The 24,882-nt window shown below is 42.6% G+C and overlaps 3 protein-coding genes across 3 annotated transcripts in view; 1 reads left to right on the top strand and 2 right to left on the bottom strand.

Annotated features, from left to right (window-relative positions):
- Nucleotides 1-7,549, bottom strand: part of ppp2r5a (protein phosphatase 2, regulatory subunit B', alpha isoform) — a 70,738-nt gene extending 63,189 nt beyond the window's left edge. Inside the window, exon 1 of the mRNA XM_076273254.1 lies at nucleotides 6,596-7,549. Within this exon, the coding sequence (XP_076129369.1) occupies nucleotides 6,596-6,743 (148 nt within the window). The 5' untranslated portion in view covers nucleotides 6,744-7,549. The remainder of the gene's footprint in view (nucleotides 1-6,595) is intronic.
- Nucleotides 7,550-8,417: 868 nt separating this feature from the next.
- Nucleotides 8,418-19,251, bottom strand: dtl (denticleless E3 ubiquitin protein ligase adapter). Its single transcript, XM_076272245.1, has 15 exons — nucleotides 19,138-19,251; nucleotides 18,416-18,541; nucleotides 18,198-18,290; nucleotides 17,955-18,016; nucleotides 17,327-17,447; nucleotides 16,863-16,928; nucleotides 16,428-16,537; nucleotides 15,999-16,072; nucleotides 15,774-15,877; nucleotides 14,581-14,685; nucleotides 13,560-13,672; nucleotides 13,090-13,179; nucleotides 12,061-12,202; nucleotides 9,627-10,342; nucleotides 8,418-8,931 (listed from the first exon to the last, which is right to left on the bottom strand). Exons 1-15 carry the CDS (start codon nucleotides 19,187-19,189, stop codon nucleotides 8,866-8,868), a joined length of 2,040 nt encoding a protein of 679 aa, XP_076128360.1. The 5' UTR covers nucleotides 19,190-19,251; the 3' UTR covers nucleotides 8,418-8,865.
- A 155-nt stretch (nucleotides 19,252-19,406) lies between these two features.
- ints7 (integrator complex subunit 7) overlaps nucleotides 19,407-24,882 on the top strand; it is a 12,214-nt gene continuing 6,738 nt past the window's right edge. The window contains exons 1-11 of the mRNA XM_076272715.1: nucleotides 19,407-19,586; nucleotides 19,840-19,969; nucleotides 20,334-20,480; nucleotides 20,802-20,939; nucleotides 21,095-21,141; nucleotides 21,405-21,604; nucleotides 21,963-22,085; nucleotides 22,660-22,777; nucleotides 22,990-23,145; nucleotides 24,056-24,153; nucleotides 24,440-24,679. Of these exons, the coding sequence (XP_076128830.1) occupies nucleotides 19,493-19,586; nucleotides 19,840-19,969; nucleotides 20,334-20,480; nucleotides 20,802-20,939; nucleotides 21,095-21,141; nucleotides 21,405-21,604; nucleotides 21,963-22,085; nucleotides 22,660-22,777; nucleotides 22,990-23,145; nucleotides 24,056-24,153; nucleotides 24,440-24,679 (1,491 nt within the window). The 5' untranslated portion in view covers nucleotides 19,407-19,492. The remainder of the gene's footprint in view (nucleotides 19,587-19,839; nucleotides 19,970-20,333; nucleotides 20,481-20,801; nucleotides 20,940-21,094; nucleotides 21,142-21,404; nucleotides 21,605-21,962; nucleotides 22,086-22,659; nucleotides 22,778-22,989; nucleotides 23,146-24,055; nucleotides 24,154-24,439; nucleotides 24,680-24,882) is intronic.

Genomic DNA, 24,882 nt, shown 5'->3' with positions numbered 1-24,882 from the left:
ACCCCCCACACACACACACACACACACATGCCTCAGAGACAATTCTGTGTGTGTGTGTGTTTGTTATGTAAGGCTTATGGTACACTGAATGATTACATCTGTCAGCCTCCCACAAGTGTTCATCAGCATGCATGCTCACCCAAACACACACCACTTAAATCGCCTGCCGCGAACACACACAGTAAGTATGTTCATCCACACAGATATGGAAACAATCCTCAAACACACACACACAGAGAGAGACACACACACACACACACACACACACACCTGGCAGCAACATTTCTCCAGGATAGACCATTAAGAACAAGAACATGTGAGGCAAAACCTGGCAAACACAACCCACAGGAGAGAGATATGGACATAGGTTTGCATTTGTTTCGTAACCTGTAGCTGGCCAGGTACAATAAAGACTCAAAGTGTACTGTGGGTTAGTTGTACGGACTGAGTGTATACAACTGGGAGTGTCATATGACGATGCTAATGCTAACGTTATTGCTAATGCTGCTTGTAGTTGTTTTCTGTGACTTTGCTGACAAATGACATTACTATGATGGATGCCTCTTGTCATGGGAACTCAATCCATACAGAGGCCGCACAACATTTTAAAACAGCTGGAGGAGAGAACAGAGGTGTTCTTTCTGCCAGATCAGCATGAATGTAAAGATCGGCAAGATGGCACTCTCACAAGTCTGTTTGCTTGCGGCACAGCTCAGAACTCGATCTGACTTGTAATGCTAACCTGATGGTTGAAATTCCGCAACAGATGAAACCATTGTGAGCATTGTGGCTTCTACATGCCTCTGAGGAATACCCATGGAGGATGGCCTGTGTGAAAGCGAAGGGAGCCGATTTTAATCTCACATGACTTCACTAAAGTGCCTTTTAGGACTGGTTTTGTCTGGGCCCTGCTTCAGAGGTCATTAGTATAAAAAGTGAAGCCAGTAAAGAGAGAGAAGGGTGGGACTGGTGAGTTCTCCTCGGGGCTTGTCACATATTGTGACAGAGGTGACAAGAACGTGTGAGTGATGGGCTATGTGTGGGTGTGTGGCACATCAGTGGGACTACTGTATAACACACTTCAAGGCAAATGTAGGCTACACCTAGCTGACCTCAAGGCAGACACGTTGTGAAGAGTCCTAGCGTGTCGCCTTGTGTTGCCTGTGTGGGCGGAAAAAAGTTGTACTACTTCGCATACAATAACGACTGCAGTGTTTCCCATACATTGACTAATCTGTGGCGGGGCGCCACGAAATAAAAATCGGCCGCCACACATAAATATTCTGTTTAATTTAAGTAGTGAATTTTGATATGAAACAATTGAAATAGTAATCATGAAGAACTAGCGATGAAATTATTGCTTCCTCAGTGCCGACTCAGATCCACAGGAAGAATCAGGACAACAAGTAATTTAAAATATAAAAATATATATATATATATATTATTTTTTTTACCGTCATTAATTTTGGTCAGTGATTCCCGGGTTACTGAAACACCAGGGAACATGAAACTTGGTGGCCACCAAGGGCGCCAGGGCGCCTGCAGGAATTAATGCTATGGTATGCACACCCATCCCCCCCCGCAAAAAAAAATATATATATCACGCGTGGACAATATTTGTCCGTTTCCCGGTTTACATAGCATAGCAACATTCACATGCAATAATACAACAACAACTTCTTCAATGACCTATTCATTTGGACAACTTGATACAGCCCTATACAGGCTAAAGTTACCTTTAGTTTTGTTCTAGCTTACCGTGACGTCTGGCTTTAAACAGCTGTCTAATGCAGTCTAACGTTCTGACAAGCAATTGCCCACCTTGTTCTTGCCCATCTGGAATAAATCTAGCTTTGATGCATCCATTCTTTCTGTTTTCGTTGTTTAAACTTGTGATATCCATGATGAGTATTGAGTTAGTGAATTAGCTCAACATTGTGTGCTGATAATATAGATAGCCGAGTAAAAGAAAACAAGTAGCCTAGTTGCGGGCCTGCGTGCGTATTCTCTCTCTCCTGCTCAAACAAAATGTGTGCGCGTTAATTTTGATAACGTGTTCACTAACTTCAATAGAAAATTGTAAATTGTAGCCTGATGGCATGCAGCTAATGGGATACTGTCCATAGTTGGGAAGGTATGGTGGGCCAAAACACACACACACAGGAAATTTTCTCTTGTTGAGTAGCCTGATGGTACGCACAGTGCGTACGGACATACACCTGCAGGCGCGCCTGGTGGCCACTCCCCTAAATAACTAGCCCTACCTGAACCGTTGCACCCAAGATGACAAAATATTTATGGTATGTTAGTCTCAAGAGCACGCATTAACCTAACCCATACCCACTCATTTGTGATTTGCACACATAAAGTACATGTGCACACACGCACATGCGCACACACACACACACACACACACACAAACGCACGCACAGTCGCACACATACAGACAGGCAAGCACACACACACACACACACATGCACAAACACCCACCCACATGAATGCAGACACGTAAACACACACACAGGCACGCATACGCATGTGCACATGGAAACACACACACACACACACACACACACAAACACACAAACACAGGCATGCATACGCACATGCACACACACACACACACACACACAGACACTCTTATAAACAAAAGCAAACTCACATATGCACACTCATTTACATGCACAGTTGCAGTAGTAGGAGATGGAGACAAATTGACAAGCGTGATTTATTTTTGCGAAGAGACTATGCAGGACTGAGAGGCGGTCATATTTTGTACCGCTATGCAGTACATCTAGTTTATTGCTGCCATTACTAATGTTACTCTGTGGGTATTAGCTACAGAGGACCTGACACTTCAAATGCTGGCATATCGCATCACATTTAAAATTAAACTGTGTTAAGCAGACGTGAGCGGCAGGCTAAACAGATCTGCAACAGAAGGAGGTAGCTATGTTAACTCCAGCTGCAAAGTCAGCCATCTTCACCAGCTAACACGATAATCCAGTTACTGTACAACAACAGTATGACAGTTACAGGAAGATAATCGCTCAGATTTTCGTTATTAGGCCACTTGAAAATAGGCTATGACTAGGCTAATCACTGGAGGTATTTTAATATTATGTTTGTTTTGCTAATAGTTAGGCAAGGCCTCCTTGTGGTTTTGATCAACCTAATAATCTTTGAAATGTCAATTGTAGGCCTAAACACTAAGGTGAAATGGGTTGAAACTGACATGCCACTAGAACAGACGTTTTATATGCTTTGAGGTATAACAAAGTCTCCAGTCTTGTAAATTCACATTATGTAACATCAATAACGTCACATCCATAAAGCACCATTAAAGGTTTTAAAAGTAAGAAGGGGCACAATTTGGTCATCACACTTTACATTGATATAAATCAGTTTTGCACAGACACTATGGACATTGTTGCATCAACACTGTATGTGTAGCATAAACTTTTCCTATAAAACGTTATGGATGTGACATGGCCATGGAACTTGCTGACTTAAAAACAAAAGCCTTACAAATGTAAGGAGTTGTGCTCTTAAAGGCAAGCTGAGCATAGACATTACTCTACCATTCCCTTGTCAATCTGGAATTTGTCAAATGACACAATTTGTTTGAACCTTGGGTCCATTTATCCACTTTTTAAATATGTATAATATTACCATGTGAAAAATGTTGTTTCTGTATGGTTGCACACCATATTTATGATGTAAAAAGAGTGTCATTTTCCATCAAATTCAATCAGATCAGTTACAAACAATAAAATAGACCTAAATAAAGATTTTAACAACAGTTCTATTTGCGTATGCACAACTTTTTTTTCCATGTTAAGGATGACCTTTGCATGGAATTGCCCTTATGCAATCAAGCAGTATCTCAAAGCTAACGTTAGAATACTGTTTGGATGTCGAATTTAGCATGCTTAGCCTACTTACAGCTGCTTGTCAATTTCGTTGAAGGGAAACGAAAACGTTATGAATTGCATCCACACATCAGCAGTGACAGGCACTCAATTAGACCTATACACCCCCCCCCCCCCCCCCTTGTCCAAGTCAGCTAAACGGCAACCCATTGCTAGCTTACCATTTCCACATAACTTCTGAGTCAACTATAAATATATCAACTTCTAATCAACAATGTGTTTGACAACAAGTTGCAAATGACATTGGCATTGTCTGTCCTGGGAACAATAGCAGTTAAGACGTACAAGATGACACTAACCTATATCATAGGAAGACCTCAACTTCCATATATTAGGATGACTAGCTGTGTCTTATTTCCTGCCTGTCTCTGGACAAAAAACAATGGAATTTCAAACTCTTGAACAGAAATTCCTCATGTGGCTCAATAGGTTATGGGTCAAATGGAATGCTAAGCTAACAAACCAAGCAAATAGAAACCATTAATGGAATTAGAGAATCCATCATCTGATTCAGATGATCTCATACACACACACACACACACACAGTGAGCCTCCTGGCATTTAGATGCAAGGAATCAAAGCCGCCTCTACCCCACACCAGTAAGTGCATATGAACTATTTCCATGGGTGCATTAAAGCTCAAACACGTGCTACAACACCATGAATGAACAGACATCTTTCCTCCACAAACACACACACACACACACACACACACACACACACACACACCAAATGACCCTAATCTACCTCTGTTCACCGATTAGCTCCGAGATCCACAGAGCTATCCAGCGAAAACCGCAGACTACGTCAGAATCACACTTCCTTAAAACACACACAAAGCTAAACCTCACAGCCCTGTGCAAAGAAAAGGCGTAATGATTTACAACAGTTAACACAGAGCAGACATGCAAGATCTTATTCAATCTAACACTGAGAAGAAATTCAGACAGACAGACATGCACACACACACACACACACACACACACACACACAGTTAGGTTTGTTAGACACTGCATACACCAAGAGTGGGGGTGTTGAGTGCTTGCCTAGAAAACGTATTAGTCATCTACCCGTGTGTTTCTGGTACTAAGTCCCTTATTATTTTACTTCTTATCAAGCCACAGGCACAGCCTTAGCGCATGCACCCTTCCCCTAGCTCTTTCACCAGGCTGGTGTCCGGACTTGCCCACATTCGAGCCGAAATCAACAAGCCCACGGCAAACCACCCTTCACGGATCCTGCTAGGAACAGCCACAGCTCAGGCCTGAAAGGTCGAATCCTAAACCTCTCCCATTTGTAAGAGCGTAAAAGCACTGATATGGGTGTGTGCATGTAGCTTACAAACACACACACACACAAACACACACACAAATAGAGGGGTTTTGATTTTGAGGTGTTATGGAGGTGTTTTTAAAAAAACAAAAACAAAAAACAGAGGTGGAACAAAGGCTGAGAAGGTAATGATCACTCTTACTCTGTCCAAAGGAGACAGTGCAAAGCTGAACTACAGGTCAGAGACCCACCTTCCCTCACACACAGTCCTCTACAAACACTCTCACGTGCACGTCCATTTATTTGCTTGGTACACACACTCTCTCTTCCAGCTCCTCCCTTGGTGGCCAACGTCACCTGTAACTGGTATACTGACACTGGAGGAGTAAACCTAAAGATTTCTTCTGCTTCTGGGAGAGCAAGGTGTGCCCTTCACTTTTCACTGGGGGTCAAGTTGTGATTCAAATATTTACTCTGATCATCTATTGTTGGTGAAGAGGACTGTGGGTAACCCTGCACGTTCTTAGTTTACTGCCCGCATAAGGCACCGACAACTGCTCCAATTCAGCACAACTGCAGGGTCAAATATAGCCTACTTGTCTTTCTGATGACCACCTATAAGTAGCCAGATAAATTATGCATTTAATGTGCCCCCACACAGAACACATTGCTGTTTCTCCACTATATATCACAACAAATGGTTTGAAAATGGGCAGGGTGAAGAGCCTCCAACTACCTAGAACCCCAATAGTCCACTCTGAGAACTACTGAGTATGTCTGTTTAATTAGATGGAAGTCCTTTGGAGACAGATGATGGGGCAACCACACATCTGTCTTTGTGTAGGGAAGTTGGCTTTCGATTTTTGCCAATATTTTGTCAGGGCAAAGAGGACTTGACGAAAACAAGGAAGCATTTCTTTAGGATGAACAATTGTCACAACTGCAGCAGCCGAATCTTGAGAGGCTGTAGTGTACCAAACTTGAGAGCGCGAATGTGGGAACAGAAGAAATGCACAGACAACATTTTAGTCAATTTTCAAAGAACCGCTGACTGGGATTTTCTAATAGGCCTGTGGATACACACGATGACATGAAACTTAAGACAAGACCTCAAACGTGCCAGGCCTAGCTTTGTGGCGTTTAATTAATAAGTCACCACTTTACAGTCATCGCAAAATGGTCTACCCAGGACAACTACAACAGGTGTCTGTGGAAAGCGTGTGAATTCATGAGAGATATAATTAAATTGCAAAAATATCAGTAGCAGTGGCACTGCTGGCTAGCTGGTTTGGATGCGATGCATATCACAATGCCCGGACCTCGCAGGTTACCGACAAGACACTGTTGTAGTAGGCTAGCACGACTATTTCAAGAACCATTCATCCTCTTACCTTTGAGCTGAGGAAGGGTGGAAAGCTCAAGGCAGGCGCTCTGAGTCCGAAACTGGGATGAGCCTTGAGATTTCTTCTGTTTCTGGGCCTTCCTCATCGACTTTCGGGTGAATCCGTCCACTTTCTCAGACGCGGTGATAGCCGACATTTTGATTCATTCACTGTGAATTATTTTTGACAAGTGCGGCGGACGGTTAGGTTCAGCTTTCCAAGAAAGGATTAGCTGTTTGAGGACTATCAGCAGGCTTTTCAAGAGAAAATACAGGGACACACTGGTTAGACGGTGTCCCCTCGTCTTCTGTGTTCTTTTTAACAGTTTCTTCCAAGAGCCCGCATCTCTCTGGCCGCTGGTAGCTAGCTGGACTGTTTACAAAATTAACCGTATAGAGTGGTAAAGTCATCCAATGACATCGGTACAATAAACCATCAAATATACCCAAAATAGGAACCAAAGCAAGGAACCGAGAGTCAAGTTGTCAGTTAACGTTAGTCAGACTTAGTTGCGTTGTCATTTCCGAACAATCTACAGGTTTCTGTGTCGGCTTAATATACCGTTTCCGTGAAGGCAAAAAATGAATGCAAGTAGTTTCACCAGTAGCCTATATTAAATAGCAACAAAGTAGCCTCGACATCTCAGACGTTACATTGTAACACATGCTCCAATGGTGAGAATTCTGCTTTCTGAAGCCGCGTCATCCCGTTCCAGCATAGAACAGACTGTTGTCAAGTTGTTCAGCTGCTTTACTAAATCGCGCAACTGTACCAGCTAACCTATCACAAGTATAGCACTCTAACTGTCATATTAAACCGTATACTTTAATGTCCACGGCTTATCTTCACCACAAAAGCTTAATTGGCCGGGAAAGTAGGTTCATATCCGTGCAGGTGAGGTGAGTGTACCGTCCATGCCGAAAAATCATAAACAGCTGTAGAGCGTCTCCTCGACGTTGAATAACATTCTGTACTTGTGTCACAATGAGTCATTGATGGGCGGCAACAATATCCAATCTCGATGGGCTACGAAATGCGTTGTCCAATCGAAACTGAGGAGCTGCAGGACAATGTCATTCTCAAAGAAAGTTTGCTAAGAGAAAAAATATGTAGGTATTACTGTACATAATGGATGTTCTGGTTCTCTCACGCAAGTTGTCGTACTTAGGTGTAATCGTTGGCTAGTTGGCTGACTACGGATATTGGATAGTGGGTAAAAAAAGTCAAATTGCCATCGTTAACATACAATAATAAATAATTAAGGTGGACTAATAACGAATGATTGCCATCACCGCCTTTTAAAAAAAAAAAAATGTGTGGCCTATTAAATACCCTGGCAGCTTGAACAACTTCGTCTGTGAACTCCTTTTAAGGATGCCAAAATTGTGCAGTTAATCCCCACAATAGTCTGAGTTCTAGGATCATCCTGATACAATAAGCACATTGATAACTTCAGGACCATCTGTATAAAGTTTGCATTTCAGTTTCCCCGTCTTCTGTTTTATTCCCCAAACAAAATGGTGTACATCAATGTACTTCAAATTAGCATGATCAGTCACTTGCTGGGGGTGGGGGCAAAGCCATAATTTTAGTCACCTGTATTACTGCTGTTTGATTTTTGGGGTGGAATGTCTTTCAAAGTTGATTTTAGTAGGGCTTGCCTTTCGAAGAGGTAACAGCTTGCACACCGTGGCCCAGAGTCCTGTGACACAGCATACACCAAACAGTGCAGTAATAGTTGCACATTAGTTAACAATGACTCTGACTGAAAAAAGGTAGTGTGCAAACCAAAGTGCTTGCATTTATTTATAACGTTAAGAGTTTTTCCAAGACAGCTTTGGTCAATATACACAGTGAGATATGTACATATACACAAATGACCTTGTACAACACTGCAAAAATATTCACTATCAAATGATCAAATTACATATAAAAATGTATACAGGCGAAGAGGCTTTCATTTTTTTTACATGTGCACGTTCAAACCACACCAACCTCACACAACACACCATATTAGATACAAAGCCATGCAAAAAAAAAAAAGCAAGACATACAACTTAGAGAATTTATCTTTTGGATTCAAATCACCCCTGCCCACTTAAAATATACAATACATACATCAGGAGACACGGAATTAAAAAAAAAAAAAAAAAACAGGAACACCTTGTATGTGAGGTACATAGTGTGTTCCTTGAATAAAATGATTAACATAACTTGTGTACATTATCCAAGAGTCCCATAGAAAAGTGTCCTCTCCCTGGAGAAGAGTCTGTGTAAGATCATTCTGGAGTCCTCTTGTGGAAGTAGGAGGAGATCTTTCTCATGGATTGAGGAGAGCGCAGGGTCTGTGGTCAGAGAATAGAGGGGTCAAAAACCAGCAAAAGCTTAAGAGTGTTTCTGTGAATCCTCTTTGTAACATATACCTCAGGTGGCTTTAAACACCATGCTCTATTCTCTACACCTAACTAACCTCATTTATCATGTATACAGATTCTTACTGCCCTGTAACTGACCCTAGGCAGATGGGTCAGGCGCTTGAGACGTGGATCTGCTCAAGGTTTCTTTCTACATGCATCTCCAATTCTAGCGAGTTTTTCCTCGTCCCTGTTACTCATGGGCTCTCTCTGAATGTTTTAACACTCTGTAAAGCGCCATGAGACATGTGTAATTTTTTGGCGCTCTATAAGTGAAATTAAATAAAAAATTGAAATTTAATCTTGATGTACCCCCTAAGGTCTAAGTCCGTGAATGGTGAATCGTCACAAACACTTCATTCTCACTTCACACAAAGCAGCATTGCAACAACTCACACTTTTAACTAAACACAGGAATAGAAAATACAGGATGAGTGAAGATAGAAGAGATACAAAAACGTGACCAACTTTTTGGGGCTAGAGGACAAGGTTAAGATATGAGAGAGTATGAATTGTGTGCATAATTATGACTTGACCACTGCCATGTGAATGGTAGAATGTTTTAAAGGAAGAGGAGGTGCTTGGAATGTATTGGGTAGTGTGACTGACTGTGTTTGGGCACTTACCGGAGAGGCCGGTGTCCGTTTCTCCGGTCTCTTTCCCAAGCCGGGACTTCTGGAAGAGGGCGAGAGTGTGCCGTGTCCTTTCTGCTGTGCCCGTCCCATAACGGTCAGCCAACCAGCTGCAAGCGAGGAGCTGTTCTCCTTATCCGCCTCCGAGTGTGAACCGGACCCTTGCTTCCCCTCCAGGCCCACAGCGGAGGGCTCATCTGCCCTCTCCACCCCGTCTCGGGGGTCACCTCTTTGGGCCACACCAGGGCCGCTCTCCCCGAAGCCCTGGATCCGGCCTCTCTTTGCCGTCGGGTTGAGTTCCGACACGCAGCCGCACAACCCCTCGTCACGGCAGCAGGCATCCCCGTCTGCGGTCGTCTCCAGGCGACGCTTGGCACGGCGTTCGGGTGGCGACGGCGCGCCCAGGCGAGGCTGTGGGCTCTGGGGGCATGGGCTGAGCACCTTCCTGAGCGGCGGGGTGAGCCGATCGGCAGGGGATCCACCAGGGGACCCAGGGGTGCGGGAGAGCCACTGGCGAATGGAGGCGCTGGAGGAGGTGGGTTTTCGGGGAGGGGTGAAGGCTGTGTGTCCCAGCGGGTCAGGGGTGCTGGACGGGAGAGGGAGGTCAGCTCCGCTCGGGGCGCAGGCAGCTGGCTGGGGGGAGGCCAGGGGCCCAAGGCTGTCTGTGCGAGGACTCTTGGCTGGGGTGAGTTCACACTTATTCAAAGTACCTGACAGGGAGAGACACAGAAAGAGAGCGCGAACATTACGCCAAGGTTGTTGTATGACGTTTACACCTCAGTATGTGCCATTTAAAGCTTTAATGGCAATTTAATAAATAAATAAATAAATAAATAGATGCTACTTAACTAAATTATTAACTGTAAGCACCCAATACCTTTCCATAGTTACAAAAGCTTTGACAACGTCCAGTGCAAGAAAAGTGTTAAAAGTGAGTTTGTGAGATAATTGAGTAATCCTCCAGCTAGGGTGACCACCTGCTAATAAGCCCAAGGGGGGACAAGGGGTATGTTTCTGAGGGACAATGTGGGACACTGCCTGGCGCGGCGTTGCCCCCACCTCACGGGCAGACTCACTGGTTTTCCCATTTCTAGCACATACCACCTTACATGACTGTTTACTTATTTATTGCTACTTTTGCACTGAACAAAGAATGCACTTAATTTCTTTGTACCTGTGACAATGACAAATAAAGATATTCGATATTCTATTCTATGGTATATTAATAATGCCCTATTCCCCTAAACATGTGTAGCCTAATGCTGATGTATGCTCATGAATAGGCCATGTGTATTTTTTTCTAAATAAAGATTCATAATACTTTGAACATTCAATGAATTGACAGATGTGCACTTCCACTTACGATTTACTTTAGCTATTTAATTTGATTTATTTTTCATTACAATTTATTCACTTTAAGTAAATTATATTGTAGGATGGATGGATGCTTTATTGATCCCCAAGGGGAAATTCAAGAAGTTTGTAAAGAAAATTGTAGTTGCTCAACACCACAGGAACAGGGGAAAAAACTGTTCAGTGTTCTGGGTAACGTTAACGTTCACGTTCACTGTAAATAACGTTGTATGATAAAGCCACATTTAGGTTTGACTTCCGCCGCAATTACTTTATGGAATAAAATAACCCTGTATTTGTAAATAACAGACTTTATTTTGTTGCATATGTGCTTTGGGAATATTTCAGCCACCACTTGGTCTAACGTAGGCTATGCAGTGGATAGCTAACGTTAACGTTAGTAAAGGTAACGGTAACATTAACACTCTTTCAAATATGGCTAATGAAATCTCTGATAACAGATCAGTCCAAAGCAATGAAATGTATGCTTTGTGTGGTAATGATAGGTAGATGTTTGGTAGCCTATTTGTAGGCTACTGCTAGGTCCATATTATTTTGCAGTGAATACAAACATCATTCCAACACTGCTCAAGTAAATTAAATGTGTGTAATCGGTCGCGTATGTAACTCTTCTCGACTTATACTTTGTTAAATGTAACATTCTCACCATTTAAATGAGAAAACCATGTTAACAAATTACCTGACAGACCTTACACCTAGGGAGAGGGGGGTGTAAGTTAGTGTGTAATTTAAGTCATAACTTAATGTTATGTTGAAACTATTTAGCGTGGTGCAACCCGATAAATTTTAGTAGCTCTTAAACTTCAACGTAGTGCCAGTTTACGTTAAAACTAAGTTAAGATCATGGAACTTACGTTCAACTGGTGCCACCGGCTACAGGACATAGAGCGACCAACTTTTTTTTAAGCAAGCATTGGTTAATGCGTGACACAGTCTCAATTTGCGGGACGCATGAATTGGGCTTCAAACGCTGTGAGCGCACGCGCTACGCGGAACGGGTGGTCACCCTACCTCCAGCTAAACATACATCCCCTTTCCATCTTTTACGACTCACCAGGATGAACAGGACTTGTTGATTTCACTTTGGGACACGCCCACCCCACGAGATTCACCTCTCCAACTGTGGAGCGCGCTCCATCTTCACCGCGGTTCATCCTCCAGATACGGATAGTGTTGTCATCGGAACACGAAACAATCTGACAAGAGAACTAGACGAGATTAACCAGTGCACACACACTCTCCACATCATTCACCTTTATTTCAGGTGATATCACAAGAATAGCTAACAATGTGTATAATGAGAAGACTCTTATGTGACACCTACTCCAACACCAATGTACAGGACATTCACACAAGCAGTTTTATCAGGAATCATTTGATGAATTGTACTCACTTGCATCAAAACCATTATATCATATATACTTTTTAAAAATAAGTTAGGACCATAAATTTTACTTTACCCATTTTAGAAGCTGCATGCTACATATGTTATTTGGCAACAGCTACCTAGTTATGGTAACAGAAGTAGTCTATGCCTACCTGCCGTTTTATAGGCAACAAAATAATGCTAACATCAACCTTAATGTCATGGAAGAGAGTGGACGTATCTTTGCTTTCTAGATTTAACTGGCCATGACAGGTGGTAGCCTGTTTAGGGGCAAAACTGGGATACTTCAGTTAACGTTAAGGCAACAGTAGGCTATGTGAGTTTAAACCCAAACACAGCATAATTTCTGTCATTCTAGGGAGAATGCTCAGCTCAGCCAGTAGGTTAGCTTGCTCTGAAGTCAGGATGTATGACTGAACGAAACTAAGTGTCCCCCTTCTCCAGTGGGCCACCTGTTAAAATGCACATGAATACTGAAAATGACATCTAATCAGTTAAAATGACGTCAGGGGGAAAAACCCCACACTCCACATAATTTGTCCCACTCACATGTCATTCTCCCGATGACCATGACTGCACCAATTGCCATGCTGTGTAAGGACGTTTGTCTGCATTTCAAACCTTCACTGACCATGGTAAAAAAGAAAAAAAGCCAAGCACACTCTAAAAGAAAAGAAAAAGCTATCAGTGAGTTACCTTTGTGAAGTCTGTGGGACACCACGCCACCGAGGTGACTTCTTGACTGTGGCCCTGAAGCATCATGGGAGCCTGGTTTGGCTCAGATATCTGGAGCAAAAAAAGAGGTCACAGCGAGGTTACACAACTGACAAAAAAAAAACAAAAATGTGTGAAGCTGCACAGAGCACTGTTCCCGTGAACCAACATGTTTCAGCCAGGCTGAACAGGAGTGCATGGAGCTCAGGCAGCCTGACAAGCTTTCCAAGGGCTTCACAGGTCTGCACACGTTAACAGGGAAAACTTCCCTGGAGAGCAGTTCTTGGTACAGCACAGGACCGCAGATAAAAAATGGAAGAGATACTAGGATCAGCAAAGGGACAGTTCTCAGCATGACCCCCATCATCTTTTATGCCTTCTCCATTCATCCTAACCCACGCCTGAAATAACACTTCTAGGCTTGGTCACAGATAAAAAAGAAGGGGCCTAACCTTCCAGATGTAAGCGTTGTGGTCACTGGAACCGCTGGCCAGGAACTGGTTGTCAGGGCTGACACTGGATTTCACGTAGAATGAGGAATTGCGGTGGCCACTGAAAATCGCCACTGAACAGAAAAATACAAAAATGTAGCCAGAGCCAGCTTGAAAAAGAACACAATACCATTTTATTTCATTAATGTTGCATTTAAATGTCAGTGGTGAGTCCTTCATGAATCCTTTTCTGAAGACAAATGGTCTTGTAATAGCATTAAAGGTTCATTTGTTTATTTATTCTGTCACATTAACACAGAGGGCCTGCTTTGCCAGCGTGTACTTATAATGGTGTTTGGCTTGGAACACCATTATAAGCACATCCACTTTTGGTTACAAACATGATGTGCTACTGGAGAATTTCCCGGCTGTTCGACATTCCCAGTTTGACAACAGGTTGACGGCTCAGATGCCATGGTACAATCTTACCCTGTGGCTCTTGTAGGAACAGAATGTACCCAATCTGGAACGGTCAATGTACTGCCCAGTGAATACCGAGTTATACCGAATTATTACTATTCTGTACAAAGTTGTTGCACTGTTACATTAATTTAACCTTTCCACCACCATTTCACCAGTTTATTTAACCTTTGAAACATCCTATATTATACACTGTAGAAAGTGATTTAATCAGTCTTCTGGAATCATACTGCAGGTTAAGCTCACTAATAATCTGTCCATTTACAGAAGTCACTGAGGCCTTCAGCATTTCTAATCAGATTTATACTGCAATAAATTAGTGGAGGCCAAATAAAATTACACATTTTGTGTGAGGCCAACCATGAACATACCTGGCTACATAAATTAAAAGCTATATTGCGCCACCTATTGCAATGCTGAGGTAACACACATTTGCCACCTTGTCAAGTCCACTATAAAAACATGTTGGTCACTTACTACAAAGCTGTTTCAACTTTTGAAACATGCATGATATAACTACAAGAATGAATTATTCTCTCATTTCATTTAATTTTTTCCTTACCTGGTGTTGTTTTCAGGCCACTGACGTTGAACATGTAAATATTGTCATCAGTGCAGTTGGCAAATAGGTTGGAACATGTTGAGTCCAAAGCAAGCCCTGAGAAGCCTGCAAATGCGACACATAATTACACATGCAGAATTCATAAGGCTTACGGCCAAAATTATCTTGAAATGAGCTACTTGTTTATTGCCTGGTTTCCTAGTACATATATCCAAATGGAGGAAGAAAATTATAAACTGTGGTCCATAAGAACTAGACAACACTCACATGCAGCCTACAGCTCATCTTCTGAAATGAGTCACTAATATAACAGGCACACAGGATTCTTTAGTCTAACTGATGTATTTGTGATGTACTTGTATGACAACCCTTTTCTTTCTCAGAAGAGCAAAGGGTTGTATTAGGCCCTCACAATGAGCACGATTCCATGCAGCCAAAAAACGGTTTCGAATCACTTTATTGGGAATAAACTGAATATGCGTGTGTCTTGTAAACACCTTATTCTGATTGAAATAAACCGAAAAAGGCCATATTCGATTTACTAATAAACTGTTTGCACATCCTAGCATATGCCTGTTTTAAACAGAATATTGGGTCATAAAAACACCTTAACGGAATATGGTCTCAGAAGGAAGAGTGTTGTAGGCCTGCGCATGCTCAATTCGCACAGAATTAGGATAAAATTAACCAATTGTCTCACACATTTTCCTAATCATGGCGAAACATGCACAAGACGAGGAGACAAACTTATGTCTTGCAATCATGCAAATGTCATGGAGTTCATCGACGGGAGAAAATGTCGCAATAGCGACGTTTTTAAAAAAGATTTGTAAAAAAACTGCTGGCTATCGACATACGCCTGAACAAGTGGAATATAGGTGGAAGACCCTAAAGACGCTGTATTATTCAGCCAAAAGAGGGAATTCCATATTTGTGGGCTTCGTCGCTGACTTATTCGGAATAATGTTCATTGCTATGTATTGTAAACAGGAAAATGCTTAAAATGTGACATTCTACTTGCATGTAAACAGGTTAAACGGAATATTGACATAAACAGAATTTGGGCAATAAACGGATTCAAAGCGTTTTTTTCCCGGCATGAAAACATGCTCAATGTCACACGTTTGCACATTCTTACTTATGCGTGAGTACAACAACAGTGTTTATTTAAGCGAGTCATCTGGGACACTCACCAAGCTTGCGAGTGCTGGAGCCAGGGTACACATACACCTGTAGAGGGACAGGCTCGTGGTGATATGCCGTGTAGCTCTTCCTTAAGTCCCACATCTTGATTGTTCTACAAACAGTGGAAAAATAAAACACCCATTTAATAATTGTGATTTAAAAACTACAAACACAAAGGTAAGAACTTTAGAAGTGGTGGGTGATGAAACTTCAAAGGAGTGCTCTACTCTTACCTGTCTACAGCACCTGATGATATCAGAGTGTGCTCATCACGAAACAGCACTACAGTCACGCTCTGTTGGTTATCCTGAGAAGAGACAGTCAGCAGTGAGATTCAGCAAGAGTACAGCGTAAACAATCAGCCTCACGTCCTCCAAACTGCTCAGTCACACACATCAATCAGGCTTCCCAAATGCACACACATCATTCAGGCTTCCCTAAGTCATACACAGGATTCAAGTCAAATTTTCCCAGGAAAGTCCTGCTAATCTGTCAAATGCTACTTTTTTGTGTCACACTACTGTGCATATGCTTATTGAACAAATTGACAGAAATAATTAGAGCCTTGATTCCCCAGATGAATAATGTGCAACAGTTGCTGCTATAATATAGTGTAGTGCACAAAGTCTCAAAGTCAAATTTGTTGTTATAGCACCACTCACAGCCACTCGCTGGCATTGCACTCTCTTCTTGGATTTTGGCGTCTTGGACGGGTCCGCTTTGTTTTTGTTGTGAGCGCCGCTGATTTGTTTCACTTGTCTGTAGAAACCATCTGAGGTAGAAATAAACACGGTTATACTCCATCTCCCTATGGGATGTTTGTAGATGAAATAACTGCAGCACAGCACTATTCATATAATATATATATATATATATACACTATACATATAACTATAATTAAACCAAAATCCATCATGGCATAAGCTACACATTAATATTGAGCTTTATACTTTTTAAATTGGTCTAAAATAGTGGTTTATTTTCACTACAGTGATTGCTATTTTCTGTCTTATAGTGTTCTAATACATGTCACTAAAAGTAAGAAATAACAGACATGTATGTGACACTGTTTCTGGTGTTGAAGCCCTGTCTCTTACCTTTCTTACTGCACCTTGTGTCCCAAAGCATAATATTGCCATCTCGACCTCCAGTGCAGAACACCGCTGCAGGGAGATAGAGAAAGAAAGGACATGTGAGCTGAGCAATTTAGTGCTTCTGATACAGCTAGGAGAGTTGTCAATGCAATATCATTCTCATTCATGAGTCTTACTTGAGGGGTCAAACAAAAACAAAAACAAAATTCATTGCAACACAATTAACCAGCGGGGTATTCCATGTACGTGGTTTAGTGGCAAACCTGGGTAAGTTAACTCAGAGTAAGTGGTAAACCGCCTACAAGAGCCCTATGGCATTGTTTTGATAGGAGAAAGAAGCCAAACAGCTCTTCTATTAGGAGGTTTACCACTTACTAGGAGTTAACTTAGCCAGGTTTGTCACTAAACCACGTACTTGGAATACCCCCCTGAAAGTGTACATGCTTGTGTATGTGAATGGCAATTACCTTTCTCCTGTTTAGAAAAGGCAACAGATTTTAGGCTGCACTGGTGTCCCTTGAAGCTTCCTAGCAGGTCTCCACTCTTCACGTCCCACAGGCGAGCAGACTGGTCCCCTGATGCAGTAACCTGCAGGACAGATGACAATAAGGACACTTTTGTAAACATTTTGTGGACGCCTTTGTAAGTAGTCCTTTGTTTAGTTTGTACACTGATGTAAAGTAATGTATAATAGTTTGCAAACTGATTTTCCAAGAACAAATTAACACATGGTACAATTTACAGTCCACCAAGACCAAAGGACAACTCTGCTAATGGGTAGTAGACACTATTACTAAATTTGAGATCAGGTTGCATAAGCAGAACTTTATTTATTTGATTTTTTTTTTAAATATTATTATTTTTACAACACAAACTTACAAGGCATATGACCAGATCATGGCTTTACATAAAATAATTTGTACATTTAGGTCTACCATTGCAACATACAGTATTACACAGTCTTTGGGAGGTTGTCTTTTTATATATTTTTTCCCCTTCATTCATACTTCTGCTGTTTTCAGACACACACACATATCCCTCATGCACACACCATATCCAATCATTCTTCATTAGCAGAACTTAAAATGTATTTACCAGACTGGCCTCTCCTGGTACCCACGCAACATCAAAGATTGCATTGTCATGTGCCATCCACTCTGAAGGAAATGACCAACACAACAAGAAATATAAACATTCTGGTCCAAGAACTTCAAATATGCCCCACCCACTTGATTATACACTCAAAGGCCCAAACAGGCAAAACTAACTGGGGGTTGAACACAGGACGCTGGTTATCAGTGTACCAAGAAGAATATTTATCAAGATGTTTCATGTTACCTTTCAAGATTGGATCTTGTCGGTTTTCTGTATTGTACAGCCTAACGATTCCATCCTCGTTGGCCACTGCCAATACATTCTGTAGATCTCGCGCTATAGAAAGTTCACATGGAAAATATGGGGTAGCAACGTTAGAGAGCAGAAGAGCAACACAAATACATGAGCCACAAACAATGAATATGCAGTGACTTGTGAAAGTGTCACCATTTTAACGTTACCTGATGAAAAGCTGCACCCAAAAGGCGGCACCACATTGCCCAAATTTCCATAGGAAATGTGCTCATCTTGTCGGGCGCACTGATAGCCTTCCAGCAATGGTGAAAGTGGATATTCCGGGTAGAAACCTAATATAGGAAATAGGTGATCCTTAACAAGCAGAGAACTAGGAAGCCACCCAGCGCAGAGTCCCGCCAACACAGCTGTTACGTTAGCCTACTAGTCCTCTGAATCTAACGTTAACTTTCCAGCCAAAACAAAACGTTCTAAGTAACGTTAACAAATATATGACATTAGAGCACATATTCAATTTTAATATTGAGAGATCCCCGTCATCAATTAAAGTATAATACTGTTATGTTGGATCGGAGAATCCAATTTCAGTTTTCTTTTTAGTAGGGTTCAGACAGCTAACGTTAACGTTAAATTCCTTTGGCTCGTCGTGACTCATGTTAACATTAGCTGCTACACATTTAAATCCGTGTTACATTAAATATTAGCTTCGATTACATCCATGCAACAGCAACATCTTCAAAGCATGACAAATATAACTATACCATGCAATGCATCAACTAGTCTAAATTATATTTATTATGCAGTCAGGTAATTTGCTAGCACTCGATGGTCAGCTAACTGGTCACCCAACTACCAGACGAAACTGGTAAAGAAGTAGCCTACGACACATACACAACGTTAACTTTAAACTAAGTCACTGATCACTTACCATTGCATTTTCGTTTGCTGACTCCTCTGTCAACCAAGGCGCGAAACAACATTCTTTAAAACTCACAGAATTATGATCACAAGTTAGGAAGATTGGAGATGTCTGGCCCGCGAAGTACCGCTTGCTAAATGTGCGAAATCCCCTTCCCGCGAACAGTGGGACCAAAAGACAAAAGACGAACTACCCGCTAAAATGATGTCATTCCACTTAACGCTTTCTGATTCGCCAAGGTATCAGTTTCCTTCTCTTCTTCGACGTAATTTCCGGTATCTATCTCACCGAAACATGTTATTCATTCTCTCGAGTGAAGTTTTATGATTAATATTCCACGCTTTGTTTTAAATTGCATTAAAATATGTCGCTGTCTACTGCGCGTTCGTTCCTATCGGAGGCTGGTTATGGAGAACAAGAACTGGATGCCAATTCGGCTCTTATGGAGTTGGACAAAGGTGTGCTTAAAAGGCTAACAATTTAGCATCAGTGTTTTGCATATTGCTTGCATGTATATTACATTATTACAGTTAACGTCCATTATTCGTTGTGCAAAAAGTTGTTAAGCTGAGGCAGTTGTGCTGCTGGGTTTGGTATTTAAAATGGCAATCGTAGCTAGCTAGCTAGCTAACACCTGTCTAATGTTATGTGGGAAACTTGAAATTCTGTGGTATACCATGACCTCAACGTTTTATTCCTAACTGTTGACAGGACTGCGGTCTGGCAAGCTTGGAGAACAGTGTGAAGCGGTGGTGCTCTTTCCAAAACTGTTCCAAAAATATCCATTCCCAATTTTGATCAACTCTGCTTTCCTGAAACTGGCTGACATCTTCAGACTTGGGTATGTTCATCATTCCGAATTGGACAGCAACAAGACATGTTATGCATTATCGGCCCTTTATACGTTTGTTGTTTGTGGTGTTGTTGTGTTTGTGGGTGTGTGTCTAACTTAAAATATGCTTGGGGTTGGACAGAGTACTACACACATGAGTTATATCAGACATTTCGACATTTGTGAAATTAACAGATTTTGTCTGAAAGCAGAAATAGAGATATCTGATAACCTTTCATCCTAAGTCTATTAGTCACCCCTAAGTCTCCTAGTATTTTCCCTAAAGGCAGACATGGAAATGTAAGAAGTGCACAAGGTTATGTATTCATGCATTGTTTTGCAGTTCATTTCAATTTGTTTACTCTGCCATCAGGAACAACTTCCTGCGCCTGTGTGTGCTGAAAGTAACCCAGCAGAGTGAGAAGCACCTGGAAAAGATTCTGAACGTTGATGAGTTTGTCAAAAGAGTTTTCTCCGTCATTCACAGCAACGACCCAGTGGCCAGAGCCATCACACTTAGGTAAAGCCACCATACTCCTTTGGGTTTGGGTTTGGGAACAGTGGTCATCCTGGACCAGCAACATGTTTGATGGGCATTGATCTAAGAACTCTCAAAGAACAAAACAAATGCAATACAATGCAATGGAGAATTTGCAATTTATTGTATTGTACTGCACAATAGTATCTATGCACAACGACAATAAAAACAACAATAATGTTTAGTTGATAGAGAATATTAACATAATGTTTGTGTTTTGCTATTCCTGTCTGATCATGTAAAATCTGTTTGTTTGTCTTGTTGCCCATTTGTTTGTTTGTTTGTTTGTTTGTGATTGGCAAGGATGCTGGGCAGTCTGGCCTCCATTATCCCTGAGCGGAAGAACGCCCACCACAGCGTCCGCCAGAGTCTGGATTCTCATGACAATGTGGAGGTGGAGGCAGCCATCTTTGCGGCAGCCAGCTTTGCTGCCCAGTCAAAGTAAGCGTGGCATTAAGCTTTCTCACATGAGGCAGTTGCTCAACAAACACCACATACAGTATGCAGGGGTATCTGCATTGTGTAGTGTGTCACTGGTATTTCTTGATATGGTACTATAACTATTCTGTTGGGTTTTTTTTTTGCACTATTTTCAGAGATTTCGCTGTTGGGATTTGTAACAAACTCAGTGAAATGATTCAAGGTAATAATTGCTGTATATTTGTATGAATATCTGCTTTGATACAAAGGGAATTTTTGAGAATTGTGTGTGAGTGTGCTCATGATTGATTGTTTATGTATGTCTGTGTGGGGTTTTTGAATTATTTTAATGTCATGTATGTTTACTAGTTTAGAAAATAAGCATTTGTAGTATTATGTTGGCTCTGTCAAGTGTGGAACAGTGTAGTTCTGTAGTTAACGTGTAATAACCTGTGTGTGTGTGTGTGGTGTGTGTGCACTGGTCAGGGCTGGACACGCCGGTGGACATGAAGCTGAAGCTGATCCCGGTGTTGCAGCACATGCACCACGACGCCTGGGTGGCGTCCACCAGCCGCGAGCTCCTGCAGCAGCTGCTCTCCTCGTACCCCTCCACCCACATGGCGGTGGTCACGCTGCACACCTTCACGCAGCTCGCCGCCGCCTCGCTCATCGACATCCCCAAACAGGTGCGTGAGAGCAAGGAGGGGAGATCGAGATTGACAGACAGTGCATCGACTGTCCCTCTCCTAAGCTTGCTAGTCTTTTACACACATGCTAGTTAACATGCTCCCACAGCTGCTCACAGATGAATTGCAAGCTGGCCTTCCTAAAAATTTGTTAATGTGTCAATGGTGATAAAATGAAAAAGACTACACAGAGAACTAATCAGTGAATTTCTGAGCTCTTACGCCATGTTACTGTTCATCTGTCGCGGTTGTCACTGTTCTTAGAACCGTTCTGCCTAAAATAAGAGCGGTCTTATTTTGTGCAAGCTTGATGCTGAATGTTATGTGTGTGTCCCCCCCCCCCCCCCCCCGGCTTTAGATTCAGCTGCTGTTGCAGTACCTCAGGGAGGACCCCAGGAAGGCCATTAAGAGACTCTGCATCCAGGACCTCAAGCTGATCGCAAAGAAAGCACCGCATCTCTGGACCAGAGACAACACACAGGTACACGACTCAACACAGAGAGAAGTGCCCCCACAAATGTATATGTGTAACATGGGTGGTTTTGACCGTGCGCATCAGCTCTGCATTCACCCAGACTCAAACCCACAAAATGCAGCACCTCGGATCGGGTGTCGAGGGAAGCCCAGGCTGCTAGCTCTCTCACTAGCACGTCCGGTGAGGCATCGGGAGGGAGGTTTACACAATGTACATACTGCACAGCTACGCAACAGCTGGCTACCGTTACACATGCACAAACGCCGCGCTTTTAAGTAGATTGCGAAACATGAAAGAGGTGACGTGTCAAGAGGATTTGTGTATTTACGTCATCCTGTTTTACATGTGTGGGGCATTCCCTGTACATATTAAAATGCGAAACTGGAGTTTTGAAATTAAAGTGGGGCCAGCATAGTTTCCAAATCGTTCTGTTTCAAGGGCTCAAAGTTGAGGATCCAAATTAATTAAGAAAATAAAGTGTAAATTTAGTCTTGGTGTGCTAACGTGTGTGTGTGTGTTTGTGTGTGTGTGTGTGTGTGTGTGTGTGTGTGTGTGTGTGTGTGTGTGTGTGTGTGTGTAGACACTGTGTGAATGTGCTCTCAGCAGTCCCTACAACAGTCTAAAGCTGGGCATGCTGTCTGTCCTCTCAGCCCTGTCTGGAACCATTGCCATCAAACAGTACTTAAGCTCGGGAGCAGGTGAGAAACCATCATCACTGCGTTTGACAGGTAGAATTCGATGTAATGTTTGTAATTGTTACATACATATTACCATGTTATTTTAAAAGAAGTTCAATTTCTAGAAAATTAAAAGTATGAAATACAACAGTTCTACCTTTTGGATAGTTTTGATGCCACATAACATTACAGATAGAACATTCCAGAAATGTTTCTCTCATGTGCCTCTGTAGGAGGCTCATCCTCACCTTCCCCTCGGCAGACAGACCTGGTGCGCCTCGCTCAGGAGTGCTGTTACCATAGCAACCTCCCGGTGGCAGCCCACGGGGTCACCGTGCTGGCCAACATTGTCATCTCCTGTCCCGAGAAGAGCCGCCACTCACCTGAAGGTAAGCCAAGCTCCTCGAGCGTCTCAGGATAATAAAATAATACCATTATTTTTTCCATCTCTCTGCACTGGCCATCTTTGGTCATCACCCACTGATTTGTGAAGAAAATCACCATCTTGTTAGTCAGGGGTGGGGGATGTTATGTTTTGATTTTGTATCAACATGGTTTTCCTGGTTCTCAAAGGTAGTGTTTGTCCACAAAAGCTGGTGTGTAACCACAGGCATCTGTACTACACAAGCACAGGGGGGCCATGTAATGAAGTAATTACAGCGTCTGTATCAGATTCCACTCAAGCACTTACAGACTTCCACTTAAGTGTGCAGTACGAGTTTCTAATAGCTGAAAAGAACTCCTCAGACTGTTTGAGTTGTATTCACAGGTCAGCAAAACAGCACACCTTAATGAGCAGTCCTGCCTGTGAGTTTAGTGTGTGTGTGTCTGACAGAGGGGAAGTATGAGGAATGCATCCCAGGTGTGCTGCTGCTGCTGCTGGCTTGGAGTTGGAAACTGCAGTCACGTCATGCCGCCCGTGGATGAGATTCCTTTCTGTTCGAAACCTTTTTCCCTTTCTCTCTCTCTCTCTCTCTCTCTCTCTCTCTCTCTCTCTCTCTCTCTCTCTCTCTCTCTCTCTCTCTCTCTCTCTCTCTCTCTCTCTCTCTCTCTCTCTCTCTCTCTCTCTCTCTCTCTCTCTCTCTCTCTGTGTACATGCTGCATTGAGGTTTTGTTGGGGTTTCTTAGACCTCACATATCCCAGCTGAATGTTCTTTTTTCTGTTTTCCTATTCTATTTCTTCTTATAAATGGGGTCTCCCTATCGTCTTTTGCGGAAGAAACCACAACCCCTTTGACTTGGTGCAGTAGAGTTCTTTGTAAGTTGTACTAATTCTAGAATGTGACGTGCCCTCCACAGATGTTCTGCAGCTGGAACAGGACACCGTCATGGGAGTGGAGTCTCTGATGGTGCTCTGTAGCCAAGACGACAGCCCCACGGCACAGTCCGCTCTCAAGGTGTGTTTGACCCTACCTCAAAGATCTTTTGTCTGGGGCTAAGATGAGTAGAAATGTTATTTCTGAGATAGTGACTGATGTGTAGATTCAAGTGGTGAGACACCTTGAACAAAATAATGCAATCATTCTTTATTGGTAGTTCATTGTTTCCTGATTTTGCTTCTAGGCCACTATGGGAGACTGAGGTGGCACACATTGTGTTAAGACTCATACTTTTGTTAAACTCATTCTCTTGAGCTTAATGTTTCTCCCTTCTGTTTGGTGCTCTTCCACGTCACCCCTGCAGATGGCGTTGTTGTCCCTGGTGCGCATGCTGAAGGTGCGCCCTCACCTTGCACAAGTGTGTGTGGAGCTGTTGCTGTGCCAGCTCCGCTGCGCCTGCGACCCTGCCCGCGTGCACCTGTGCCACGCCCTTGCAGCCGTCGCCAGCCAGCTGCCCGTGCTTGGGGAGGGCATGCTGGGAGATGTAGTCGACCTCTACAGGGTCGCTGGCCACTCCAGCTCTGAGAAACAGCAGGAGCTACTGGTGAGTTTACAGCTGTAGGCACAGTTTTGCGATGACGTTAATGTATTTCTCATTACGTTGCAAAAAAAGGCAACAAATATGTAGTCTGTAACATTTACATTTAGTCATTTAGCAGACGCTTTTAAAGCTGCAGTTGGCAAGATTTTTTTGATCATATTCACTGAAACCGACACTATGCTCCGACAGAACAACATATATCAGCC

Source organism: Alosa pseudoharengus, unplaced genomic scaffold (assembly GCF_046254945.1).
Source record: "Alosa pseudoharengus isolate Yale_2024_CS ecotype anadromous, Long Island Sound unplaced genomic scaffold, YU_APseudo_1.1 YU_APseudo_1.1_scf_7, whole genome shotgun sequence".
NCBI lineage: Eukaryota > Metazoa > Chordata > Actinopteri > Clupeiformes > Clupeidae > Alosa > Alosa pseudoharengus.
Note: the sequence above shows the minus strand (reverse complement) of the source record. Positions and strands in the feature narration are given on the sequence as shown.